The sequence below is a fragment of the Corylus avellana genome, chromosome 7, assembly GCF_965113065.1.
Source record: "Corylus avellana chromosome 7, dhCorAvel1.hap1.2, whole genome shotgun sequence".
Classification (NCBI taxonomy): domain Eukaryota; kingdom Viridiplantae; phylum Streptophyta; class Magnoliopsida; order Fagales; family Betulaceae; genus Corylus; species Corylus avellana.
The window spans coordinates 10,295,233-10,308,960 of record NC_142496.1 but is presented as its reverse complement, the minus strand read 5'-3'; the positions used below and the strand labels follow the sequence as shown (position 1 = coordinate 10,308,960).

The window sequence follows — 13,728 nt, the reverse complement described above, 5'->3', positions numbered from 1 at the left end:
TTCATATGATTTAAATGCAGTAGTCCTTAAGTTTTCACAACATATAAAATATATATATTGTTAGAATATAATCAGAATATATTCTGATTATATTATGATAATCACCATAATTGTTGATTATCACCATAATTGCTGATTTGATATATTTTTCATGTATATACATTAATATTATTTTGTAATATTGTACATTAATTCCTTGATTGTAATTCATATTCTGTCTGACCTTATTCAATTATAAATAGGCCTCATTGTATACCGTTCAAAACACACAGAAATACAATATTCAATTTATCCCTATATTCTATAGTTTATTTTAACATGGTATCAGAACCAAGTTTTGGCCTTGTCTAGAGAAGTAGGAAGTCAGTCCGTTCTAAGGCTTTTTCGATCTTGTTTTGGTATAATTATTATACCAACAGGCTCAAAAAAGGTTTGATCTGTCCTGTGAGATCAACGTTCTGAATTTCAACACGCTCTCACGCGCCGCTTGAAGTCTCTGTGTCACTATTCACGCGCCTCACTCGCCGCCCCAATCAGCCGTTTTCAGAAAATTCCGCCAGAATCCAGATCGGAGGCTGCCGATCTACTGACCTGCCGAAAGAACGCGCCACCAGGAGATTCCACGCGCTGCCACAACATTCGGTGGAATTTTGAACCACAACCGCGCATTGTTTCCGGCCACCACGCGCCGCCCCTGTCGGCCGTTTTTCGAAACAAATCACAGATTCGTGATCGGAGGCTGCCGATCTATTGAATCAGCTGAAGCACGCGCCGCTCAGAGCCGCCACGCGCCACCACCTTGTAAGTTGTCCTGTTGAGCTCATTTTTTTTTTAATACAATCTGCCACACTAGATTATTCCTACTTTTTGAGCTCACACACCTACAGTACACCTAGCCACACTAGATCTCAGCCCTCTTGAACCAAGCCTATACTCCTTACTATACACTCAGCCACACCAGATCCTAACCCTTAAAAACAAGCTTATATCCCCTATCATACACTCGACCACACCAGATTAATTCTCGCACCAGGCTCACAGAACCTACCCTACACCCAACCACACCGGATTATATCCCAAAAAAAAAAAAATGGTCATACCTCCTACCACTCTCCCAAACACCAAAGATATTACCCAACCTATCCCTACTATTCTCGATGGCTCCAATTACCCGGCTTGGTCTCAAAATATGAGTAGGTGGCTCAAAGGACATTGTCTTTGGGAGTATGTTTCTGGTGAAGAACCTAAGCCTCTTGCTGGAAAAGAGGAACCTGCTGCGGCTTTCTCAACCCGCCTCTGCACATGGAAAAGTGTCCATTACAGGATTATTTCTTGGTTCTCCAACACTTGTGTGGTCTCCATCAGCATGACATTTGGCAATCTTGACAATGCCAAAGATGTCTGGGATATGTTAGCTCAGCGTTATAGCACTACTGATCTTGCTCAGCGGTTTCAGATTGTGACCAAGCTCCATCACATGCGCCAAGAACCAGGTCAGAGTATTACTGATTTTTATTCACAAATGACTTGTCTTTGGAATCAATTAGCACTATGTGAGCCAAAGTGGAGGGATAAGGTTGATGCCTCTGAGTACATCGCTTTTCGCGATAGCATGCGCCTAGCCGAGTTCCTTACGGCAATTCGAGATGAGTTTAAGCATACTCGAGCTTCTCTTCTTCACCGCTCACCACTGCCATCTTTGGAGAGTGCTCTTAGTGAACTTGTTTCAAAAGAGACTCGATTCTCTATTATGAAGTTACACACCTCTGAGATGGTCATGGCCACTGCATCCCGCAATGCGCGTGCTCCTATTCCTGCCGGGTCTTCCTCATCCAATCGGAACATCCAGCGCCACTATTGTCAGAAGTTTGGCCACAGATATAGTGAATGCAGGAAAAGACTTTCTCGTGGGAATCATCAAGCTCCTAATCATAAGGCTGTTGTGGTCACTCATACTGATACATCAGATATGTCTTACACCGATATTGCACCCCAACCCAGTACTCTTTCTCCTGCAGAAATCAAAGCTCTCATTCATCAGGTTTTATCTAAGTCCAATCTTAATACCGCCATGTCTACCACACCAGGTAATTCCTCTTGGTATATTGATTCTGCTTGTTGTAATCACATGACACCGACTTCTTCCATATTTTCTGCAAAATCTGTGTTACCTAGGCCTACCACCATTTACACTGCTAATGGTTCCCATCTTGCTATTAGTCACATCGGGTCTGTTTCAACTCATCAGCTATCTGTGTCTGATACATACTTAGTGCCTAATCTCTCGTTAAATCTTTTATCTGTTGGTCAACTTTGTGAACTTGGCTTAGAATTGCACTTTTCTAACCGAGGTTGTGATGTGCAGGATCCACAGACGGGACAGCTAATTGGGACCGCCCGTAAGATTGGACATCTGTTTAAGCTTTCATCACTCCATCTTCCTCCTGCTGTGTCAGCTGCCACTCCATCTCGGTCTCCTTCTACCACCCTCAGTTTATGGCACTCTCGTTTAGGACATGCATCTATTTCTCGTATTCGTTCTTTAGCTACAAGTGGTCAATTAGGGTCTGTTGAGTCTGAGTCTTTTGATTGTGTTGCATGTCAACTTGGAAAACAAAGTGCTTTACCTTTTAATAATAGTACATCTGTTTCTTCTGCTCCTTTTGATTTGGTGCATTCTGATGTATGGGGCCCTGCGCCTATTCCCACCATGGGTGGATCCCGCTATTTTGTCATTTTTGTGGATGATTTTTCTCGATACACATGGCTTTATCTTTTACAAAATCGGTCTGAACTTCCGAAAATTTACTCTGAATTTCAACGGATGATTCAAACCCAATTTTCTCGCAACATAAAAAAATTTTCGTTCTGATAATGCTATGGAATATCGTGAATCTACCTTTCTTACTACTCTCAAACAAAATGGCACTCTTCCCCATCGCTCATGCCCAAATACTTCTCAGCAAAATGGTCGTGCTGAACGTAAACACAGGCACATCTTAGACACTGTTAGGGCTTTGCTCCTATCTGCTTCTATCCCTGAACACTTTTAGGGAGAAGCCGCTCTTACCGCTGTTTATACCATTAATAGGGTCCCGTCTCCCACTACCTTAAATAGGTCCCCCTATGAGCTTCTGTATGGTTCTCCTCCTGATTATCAATCTCTCCGCCTCTTTGGTTGTGTTTGTTTCGTGCTACTTTCATCCCATGAACGAACAAAATTAGAACCTCGTTCTCGTCTATGTTGTTTTCTTGGGTATGGCATTGAACACAAAGGATATCGTTGTTATGATCCTATTTCCAAACGGCTCCGCATCTCGCGGCACGTCACTTTTTGGGAACATAGGCTATTTAGTGATATAGAGTCTTTTCCTACTCGTCCCTCTAGTTCTTCTCCTATCTTCACTAATGTCTCACTTGATTTGCTCTCCGACACTACTAATCTTGATGCAGGGATGACAAGCTCTCCAGACGACATTCCGACGGTCGACCCCAATGACACTGCCCTGCCTGTTGATCCATCTACTTTTGAGCCCGCTCCCTCTATCCCTCGTCGTTCTACTCGGGTAACATCTCTTCCTTCCCATCTTTATGATTATCACTGTTATTCTACTCTTGCTACTCTCCATGAACCTCACTCCTTCCGTGAGGCTCATGCTAACCCTCTTTGGCAGAATGCTATGTCTGAAGAACTTAATGCCCTTTCCAAAACTCATACTTGGGACTTAGTTGATTTACCTCCAGACAAAACTGCGGTAGGGTGCAAGTGGGTACACAAGATTAAGACAAAATCTGATGGGTTTATTGAGCGATACAAGGCACGTCTTGTGGCAAAGGGGTTCAATCAGGAGTGTGGTATTGATTATGAGGAGACTTTTGCACCTGTGGCTCGCCATACTTCTGATGGGTAGGGTGCAAGTGGGTACACAAGATTAAGACAAAATCTGATGGGTTTATTGAGCGATACAAGGCACGTCTTGTGGCAAAGGGGTTCAATCAGGAGTGTGGTATTGATTATGAGGAGACTTTTGCACCTGTGGCTCGCCATACTTCTGATGGGTAGGGTGCAAGTGGGTACACAAGATTAAGACAAAATCTGATGGGTTTATTGAGCGATACAAGGCACGTCTTGTGGCAAAGGGGTTCAATCAGGAGTGTGGTATTGATTATGAGGAGACTTTTGCACCTGTGGCTCGCCATACTTCTGTTCGATCACTCCTTGCTGTGGCTTCTGTGCGTCGTTGGGATCTTTTTCAAATGGATGTGAAAAACGCATTTCTCAATGGTGATCTTAGTGAAGAAGTTTATATGCAGCCTCCTCCTGGGTACGATCATCCGCCACACAAGGTTTGCCGACTTCGCCGAGCATTGTACGGTCTGAAACAGGCTCCACGGGCTTGGTTTGCCAAATTCAGTTCCACTATTGTGCATATTGGGTTTGTTTCTAGCCCTTATGACTCTACTCTTTTTATCCGGCGATCTGATGCTGGTCTCATTCTCCTCTTACTATATGTTGATGATATGATTATTACTGGAGATGATACTGTTGGTATTCGTAACCTTCAACAGTTTTTGAGCCAACAATTTGAGATGAAGGATTTGAGTTTTCTCAGCTACTTTCTTGGATTGGAAGTGTCTTCTGATCCAAATGGTTACTATCTCTCTCAAGCCAAGTATGCTTCAGATCTCCTCTCACGAGCTGGCCTTACTGATTGCAAAATTGTTGATAGCCCTCTAGAGACAAATGTCAAACTTCGTGCCACTGATGGTGAGCTACTCTCTGATGCCACTCTCTATCGACAGTTAGTTGGCAGTCTCATCTATCTTAATGTGACACGACCGGATCTTGCCTATGCAGTCCACCTTGTTAGTCAGTTTATGACAGCGCCACGCTCGGTTCATTATGCGGCTGTTCTTCGCATCCTTCGCTACGTGAAGGGCACCATGTTTCATAGTTTGCATTTCTCTTCTCACTCATCATTAGACTTACATGTATATTCAGATGCTGATTGGGCAGGTGATCCCACTGATCGTCGTTCCACCACGGGTTATTGTTTCTTACTTGGTGATTCTCTCATCTCTTGGCGTAGCAAGAAACAATCAGTTGTTGCATGCTCTAGCACCGAGGCTGAGTATCGTGCTCTTGCCGACACCACTTCTGAGCTTCTCTGGCTTCGTTGGCTCCTACATGATATAGGTGTTCCTCAGACCTCCAGTTCTCCTATCTTTTGTGACAATCGAAGTGCGATTCAAATTGCGCATAATGATGTATTTCATGAACATACTAAACACATTGAGATCGATTGTCATTTTGTGCGCCATCATCTTTTGCAGGGGACTCTCCGTCTCTGTCCCATTGCTTCCGCTGATCAGTTGGCCGATGTGTTCACCAAAGCACATCCACCTGGACGGTTCCATGATCTTGTTTCCAAACTCAAGTTGGCATCTACATTACCACCTTGAGTTTGAAGGGGATGTTAGAATATAATCAGAATATATTCTGACTATATTCTGATAATCACCATAATTGTTGATTATCACTATAATTGCTGATTTGATATATTTTCCCTGTATATACATTGATATTATTTTGTAATATTGTACATTAATTCCTTGATTGTAATTCCTATTCTGTCTGGCCTTATTCAACTATAAATAGGCCCCATTGTATACAGTTCAAAAAACACAGAAATAGAATATTCAGTTTATCCCTATATTCTCTAGTATTCTATAGTTTATTTTAACATATATATATATATAAAGTTCAACACAACATATAAAAGAAGTTCAAATAAAACATTAAATGATACGAATAAAACATTAAAACTTCATCAATCATCTCATTTGGTCCTCTAGCAAATCCTGTAGACATCAAAAGAAGAAAAGTTATAAACTTAAACATAATAATATTAAGGCATAAGCATGTACACATATCAAAACGTGCTTAATATAATTGTATTGTAATCAAAATACTATGACAATTCAAAAAATGATAACCTTTGTTACTAACAAAGCTCTAGGCAAAAGATGAAGCAACACTTGAACTTGAAAGTTGAATCACATCTATGAATAAATAATTAGAATAAATTAATAAATAATGAAAACTAAATAAAGTTGCAAATAACTAATTTATAAACATTTACCTAGCTCATCAAATTCTGTCAAAAACTCCTTCAACTCGGCATCGCTTAGGTGGTTCTTTATCTAGTTGTGTGTGCAAATCAAGGCCTCAGCGGTAAGTGGAGATAATGAACTCCTAAAGCAATCTAATACATGCCCACCGGTGCTAAATGCGGATTTAGAAGTAACAGTGAAAATAGGAATGACAAATACATCACGAGCTATCTCTGCGATGATAAGGTATTTGGACGCATTAACCTTCCACCAACCTAAAATATCAAAATCTTTTATTGTTTTTTCACACGCATCCAATGAATACCGATCAAGCTCCAACCTACATGCCAAATCATCCTCTTCCTCAACGTGTTGGAAAAACATATTCCTAAATTGGTAGTTGCTATCTTCCAAGACATCACAACCAACATTCAAATTATCACTTGAACTTCCTACATTTGCCTGAATGGTAGACGACTCACTAGCATTAAACCTATTGTATTGGTTCATCAAACGTTTTATGAAGGATTTCACTATTTTCACTATGGCTTCCGCTCGCTTAGGCCCATGGTATTTTATCAACCAATACGTTAACGCCCTTATCTTGGAACGCGAGTCAAGAACAAAAGCAACAAACATCAAGTAGTTGATGTTTGTATTATTCTCTATATCCCTCCAATACTTTTCATACTTCTCTTTCATACTAAGACTCACACTCCTTATGATAGGATTAAAACTAAGACACCCATCATTCAATGTATATTGAATAATACAAAGTTGTATGAAATATGAATTGGAAGTGACACAATTTGAACTTAAAACATAATATAACTAAAATGAATTAATACATAATAAAAAGTAAAGTGAATTTGAAAATAACTAACTTCTAAACATTTACCTGAAAACTTCAACGTGGTATAATAAAAAAAACTTCACAAATGCCCTATCATTTTCCTAATCAATAATAGAAGGAACAACAAATTGATGATCTTTTTCACCTACTAGCTCAAAAGCTTTTTCATATTTCTCAGCTGTAAACATTAAGTATGTAGAGTTCCATCTAGTTTTAACATTTAGACACACCATCTTCGCACATGTAATATTTTTTCGCTCTATAGAATCTTTAAACTTTGCCATCCTAGACGGTGAAGACATCACATATTCTACCACATTCTTTATATTATCTATACAATCACCCAACTCATCCAAGCCTTCATGTACAACAAGATTTAAAATGTGAGCAGCACACCGCATGTAAAGAAATTCAGCTCCCAAAACAGTATAATTCTTATTCTTCAACCTCTTCTTTAAATAATCAATCCTCGATTTATTGGCCGAGACATTATCAACTGTAATAGTGTAAACACCACCAATCCCCCACTCTAGCAATGTACTCTCCAACATTTTTCCAATTTGCTCACCTGAATGGTTGGAAATTAGACAAAACGTGATTATTTTCTTATGTAGTATCCAATCTTTATCTATGAAGTGAGCGGTAACACACATGTAGTTCAAATTTTAAATCGATGTCCATGTGTCAATAGTGATGCAAATCCTTTTACCACGCAAAACATTCTTCAACGCAAACTTTTCTCTTTCACACACTTTCATGCAATCTTTTTGTAAAGTATTACGACTTGGTACATTGAACTTAGGTTCAACTAAATTCATCCATTTTCTAAACGAATGACTCTCAAAAAGCCTAAAAGGCATCTCACTCTCAATGAAATATTCAGCCAACCCATTCCTTAAAATTTTCGGATCATACTTCTTGAATCCCAATTGGTTGCCAGTAGTGTCTTCGACCGATTTCTTAAGTGACATTTGCAATAGAGTTTTAGCCTTTGGGTACTTTTGATTTCAAAAGTGGAGATGTTGGGCAACCACGGGTGAGGTGGGTCATCATGGGTGAAGTACCATTTCTCCTATAGTGACACCCTATCAACTTGCTACAATGATTATACTTAGCTTTAGGGTTGTCATTGTCAATTGGTTCCACTTTCTTGAAGTGCTCCCACACAATAGATTGATTTGTAGGTAATTTTTGGTTTGTTGGGAAGGTGAGGAATTTCTAACATTTTCAGAGTAATGTGTTTCAACATCTTGCACTTCCATAACAAGGGGAGGGCTACCCGTTGGCGAGATACTTGCATCACTGAAAGTGTCCTCCATCTAATTAGGGCTGAAATAGCGGTTGTGGTTAGCGGTTAGTAAAATTACTAACCGCTTCCGCTAACCGGGTAGCGGTTAACCGCCCAGTTAGCAGTTAACCGCTTTTTTGGGCTTTTTTTTTGCTTTTTTTTAGACCGATTGTGGGCTGATTTTGGATCGATTTTAGGCTAGTTTTGGGCCAATTTTGGCCCGATTTTGAGCTCACTTTAATCTTTTTTTTTTTTGCTCATTTTGAACCTTTTTTTTTGTTTTTGTTTTTTTTTTTTTCTCTCTCTTTTAATGGCCATTTTAGCATTAAAAATTGCTATATACCAAAATCTTGTTGGCCATCTTCTACAAATCTACATATCATACAATATAATGATAAAATTACAACAAAATCATTACTTCACTTGTAGTCTTCTACACAATATACAAATAAAATAAAACACAAACAAGTTCAAAAACTCACAAGCAACCAAAAAAACAAACACGGTTGAACTTAAGCTTGAGGCCCATTTCAATCAATCAAAAAAAGTTCATCAAAATTCAATCAACCAAAACAACTCATTTCAACCAACATTTTCAAAGAAATTCATGCCAATCTCCACCTGTGCAAAAATTGGAAAACATTAGCAAGTAGCATCTAGCATAAATAAATTAATAAGTAATGAAATAATAATCTTAATTACAATGACAATTCAATTAAATATTTATTCAGTCGAAAGATGATTCGGTCGTTGAACTTGAAGCTTGAGGCTCATCTACAATAGAATAAGTTAAATGAATTAGTAAGTAATGAAAAATAAATAAATTTGCAAATCACTAATTTAAAAACATTTAGGGAAAACTTCACTAAGGCCCCCTGAACTTCCGGCCGATTTTGCAGACCCCCCCTGAACTTTAAAAACTCTCATTTTGGACCCTTAAACTTCCATTTTCTCTCACTTTGGACCCCTCCGTCAGTTTTCAACGTTAGATTTAACTGTTTGACTTTTTTATACCCATTATACCTTTCGTTAAAACTACACCGTTTTGGATCTCTAAAAATTACAACTCACCCAGCCCAAAACGACGTCGTTTTGGGCATTAACTTTTTTTCTTTTTTTTTTTTAAAAAAAAAAAAAGAAAGCAAAAATTAAAAAAAAAAAAAAAAAAAAAAAAAAGAGTAATATCGGGGTGGACCACCCCATTTTTGGCCAAGGGGGTGGCCGGACCACCCCCTTGGCGAAAAAAAGGGGATCGGTGCATTTGGGGTGGCCGGACCACCCCCAAGGGGCTGGGGGTGGTTTCGGCCACCCCATACGGCCGGTATGGGGTGGCCGAAACCACCCCCAACCCCATGGGGGTGGTCCGGCCACCCCAAATGCACCGATCCCCCCCCTTTTTTTTTTTTTTTTTTTTTACCAAGGGGGTGGCCGGACCACCCCCATGGCCATGGGGGTGGTCGAACCACCCCCAGATCGGCCAGGGGTGGCTCCAGCCACCCCCTTGGCCAAAAATGGGGTGGTCGGACCACCCCATTTTTGGCCAAGCCCGATCCTTCTCCACCTTTTTTTTTTTTTTTTTTTTTGCTTTTTTTTTTAAATAAATAAATAAATAAATAATAATAATAATAATAATGCCCAAAACGGTGTCGTTTTGGGCTAGAGTGGGTGCCGTAGTTTTGGACATTTTCAAAATTTCAAGTGGGCTGGGTAGGGGTATAATGGGCATTTAACATTAAAAACTAACAGATGGGTCTAAAGTGAGAGAAAATGGAAGTTTAAGGGTCCAAAATTAGAGTTTTTGAAGTTCAGGGGGGGTCTGCAAAATCGGCCAGAAGTTCAAGGGGCCTTAGTGAAGTTTCCCCAAACATTTACCTATATCATCACAGCTTTCCAAAAAATCTTCAAACTCATCATGGCTTATGCGGTCCAATAACTAGTTCTGTATGCAAATCAAGGCCTCAACAGTAATTAGAGACAATGAATTTGTAAAGGAATCCAACACATGTTCACTGGTGCTAAATGCGGACTCAGATGCAACAGAGGAAATAGAGATGGCCAATACATCACGAGTTATCTCTGTGAGGATAGGGTAGCTGAATGCATGAATCTTCCACCAGGCCAAAATATCGAACTCTTTTGTTTCTACTACAGGCTCATCATGTAAATACCGATCCAACTCGGACCTACACTGCAAATCATTCACTTTCTCAACATGTTGGGAGAACATTTTTCTAGATTGCGCCTCGTTATCTTCCAAGTTATCACAAATAACATTAACATAAATATCATTTGAACTTGTGATATTCACATCAACAAAGGACGACCCCATTTGAAATTTATTGTATTGGTCCATCAAACGTTTTAGAAGATCTTTCACAATTCCCTTTATCTTATCTGCCCACTAAGACCCATTGCATCTTTCCAACCAAAACTCCAATACCATCATTTTAGAACGAGGGTCAAGAATAAAAGCAACATAGATCATGAAGTTGATGTTATCCATATTCTCCCAATACTTTTCGTACTTAAGTTTCATATTCATACTCACAGCACTCAAGATAGAATCAAGACTAAGACATCCAACATTCAATGTATGTTGAATGATACAAAGTTGCATGAATATAAGTTGGAGGTGACATGAGTTGAACCTAAAAAGTAATAAATAACTGAAATGAATTAATAAATAATGTAAAGTAATTTGAATTTGCAAATAACTAATTTATCAACATTTACCTGAAAACTTCAACGTGGCATCATAAAAAAACCTTCAAAAATTTCACAAGTACTCTTGCATTTTCCCAATTAGTAATTGAAGGAACAATAAACAGATGGCCATCATCTTCACCTAGTAAGTCAAAAGCTTTTTGGTATTTCTCAGCGGTGCTCAACATTAAATATGTAGAATTCCATGTAGTTGCAACATCAAGGCACACCATCTTCCCACATTTAATATTTTCCCGCACTATATAACTTTTAAACTTGGCGAACTTGGCGAACCTTGATGATGAAGACCTCACATATTTCACCGCATTCCTCATAATACTAACACAATCTTTCAAGTCATCTATACCTTCCCTTACAACAATATTTAAAATATGGGCAGCACATCGCATGTAAATGAATTAGCCTCCTAAAATAGCTTTAAGCTTTTTTTGCATCCTCCCCTTTATATGATCAATCCCCCACTTATTGGCCGAGACATTATCAACTGTAATAGTGAAAACACTCTCAATCTCCCACTCTAACAATGTAGCCTCCAACTTTCTTCCAATAGATTCACCCTTATGATATGAAATTTGGCAAAACTAGATTATTTTTTTATGCATTTTCCAGTCACTATCTATCAAGTAAGCAGTAACACACATGTACCTCAAATTTTGAATAGATATCCATGTGTCGATAGTTAAGCAAACCATTTTACCACTCAAAAAACCCTTCAACACAAGCTTTTCTTTTTCATACATTTTCAAGCAATCTTTTTGTAGAGTAATACAACATGGTAATTTGAACCTAGGTTCAATTCCATTCATCAACTTTCTAAATGAAGGACTTTTAACATGCCTAAAAGGCCTCTCACTTTCAATGAAATACTCAATCAACAAAGTCCTGCATCTTTCTTGATCAAACTTCATGAATCCAACTTGGTAGCTAATAGTGCATTCCGCTGATTTTATAAGTGACAGTTACAATAGAGTTTGGCCTTTGGTCACTTTAGATTTTTTAAATGGAGAGTTTTGACAACTGGAGATAAGATGGGTCATCATGGATGACGTTCCATTTCTCCTATAGTGACACCCTATTAACCTTTGGCAGTAATTGCAACTAGCTTTAGGGTTCTCCTTGTCAATAGGTTCCACTTTCTTAAAATGTTCCCACACAATAGACTGATTTATAGGTGGTCTTTTGGTTTGTTGTTGTTCAGGGTTGAGGGAAGAAGATGATTGGGTTTCAACATTTTCAGTAGAATCTATCTAAAGATGATGGATACTTGTGTCCGTGGCCTTACTTGCATCACTCAAAGTATCATCCATCTGTTATTATATAGATAATAATTAGCAACAATAACATTTGCTTAATACATGGTAATTGTGTAAATGGTGTAAGTATACCAAAATCAAAATCACACTTGACACGGCATAGTAGCTTCAAGTAAAAAAATCTAGGGAATAAACCACACTTGACAGCGTACACCATATGGAACCAAAAACTCGTTCTTGCTAGTAAATATTTGCCCCCCCCCCCTCCAAAAAAAAGGCAAAAATTTCAATCCAAGCATCACAAATAAAGGCATAGTAGTTCTCTTGTAGAATCCAGTTGATCATAAATTTGGGAAATGATGAAGATTTCAACAACTTAGAAAAGGTGATAGCCACCAAATTCATCAAGATCAGTTATCCTAATCATAATATTAGGAACCCAAATTTATTTTCATTAATAATCTGTACTAGCACTTTCCTTTCCTTACTATGTTAGGATTCCTATATGTTAGAATATATTCATAATATAATATATTAGGCTTCCTTATTACTCTAGGTAACCCTAGATTTTCCTCTATAAAATTAGTGTAGATGCCATATGGTTACTCACCGAGAAATAATTCAATCAATTGTTGTCTGCAATTTGTGAAGGACGACCCCTAGAAGTGCTCAAATCTCTCCCTCTTTCTATTTCCTTTTGGTTTTCTTCTGATTTCGTTTGCATAACAAAGTCTCAGTCAAAAAATAAGCCAAACCAAGTGAACTATGAAAATAAAATAGAGGACATCATATTATTATTTAGCAAGAAATAAATATTTGGATTTACAAATTTTGAAGGAATTGTAAGCCAAGAGTATTATAATTTTTATTTGACCTTGCATTTGACAAACGTTAAATTAGTTATTTATTTCAAAATGATGGAAAATATCATATTAGGTAACTATTATTCTAATATTGATCCACACCCCAACAAATAGGATGTTAAATTTTTGTTTTAAATAAGAGATAGAGTAAAATTAGAAAATATCGTTTATTCTAATTAATGTTATGTTAAATTAATATTTATCTTAAAATAAATAAATAAAAACTAAAAATTGATAAATCTAATTATATAACTATTATTTTAACCAAAAATTTAACACCGAATTTAACGGTTTAAAATTACGCATACCCCCACCCCTCTTTTCCAACCTCTTTTCATGTCATTTTCAGAGATACATACGTTGGAATAAGTTTTTTTTTTTGTTGGACAAATGCAAGATGTAATTTGCATGAAGACGTAATTTGTAATTTGACAATATTGTTTTACTTACGTACACATAGAAGTGCTCAAATCTCTCTCTCTTTCTATTTCCTTTTGATTTTCTTCTGATTTCGTTTGCATAACAAAGTCTCAGTCAAAAAATAAGCCAAACCAAGTGAACTACAAAAATAAAATAGAGGACATCATATTATTATTTCGCAAGAAATAAATATTTGGACTTACAAATTTTGAA

General features: G+C 37.9%; 1 protein-coding gene across 1 annotated transcript; it reads right to left on the bottom strand.

The window, feature by feature from the left end:
- Window positions 1-7,068: 7,068 nt before the first annotated feature.
- Window positions 7,069-7,938, bottom strand: LOC148584461 (zinc finger BED domain-containing protein RICESLEEPER 2-like). The gene is made up of 2 exons (XM_088518460.1): window positions 7,677-7,938; window positions 7,069-7,535 (listed from the first exon to the last, which is right to left on the bottom strand). Exons 1-2 carry the CDS (start codon window positions 7,936-7,938, stop codon window positions 7,069-7,071), a joined length of 729 nt encoding a protein of 242 aa, XP_088374586.1.
- Between the last annotated feature and the right edge of the window lie 5,790 nt (window positions 7,939-13,728).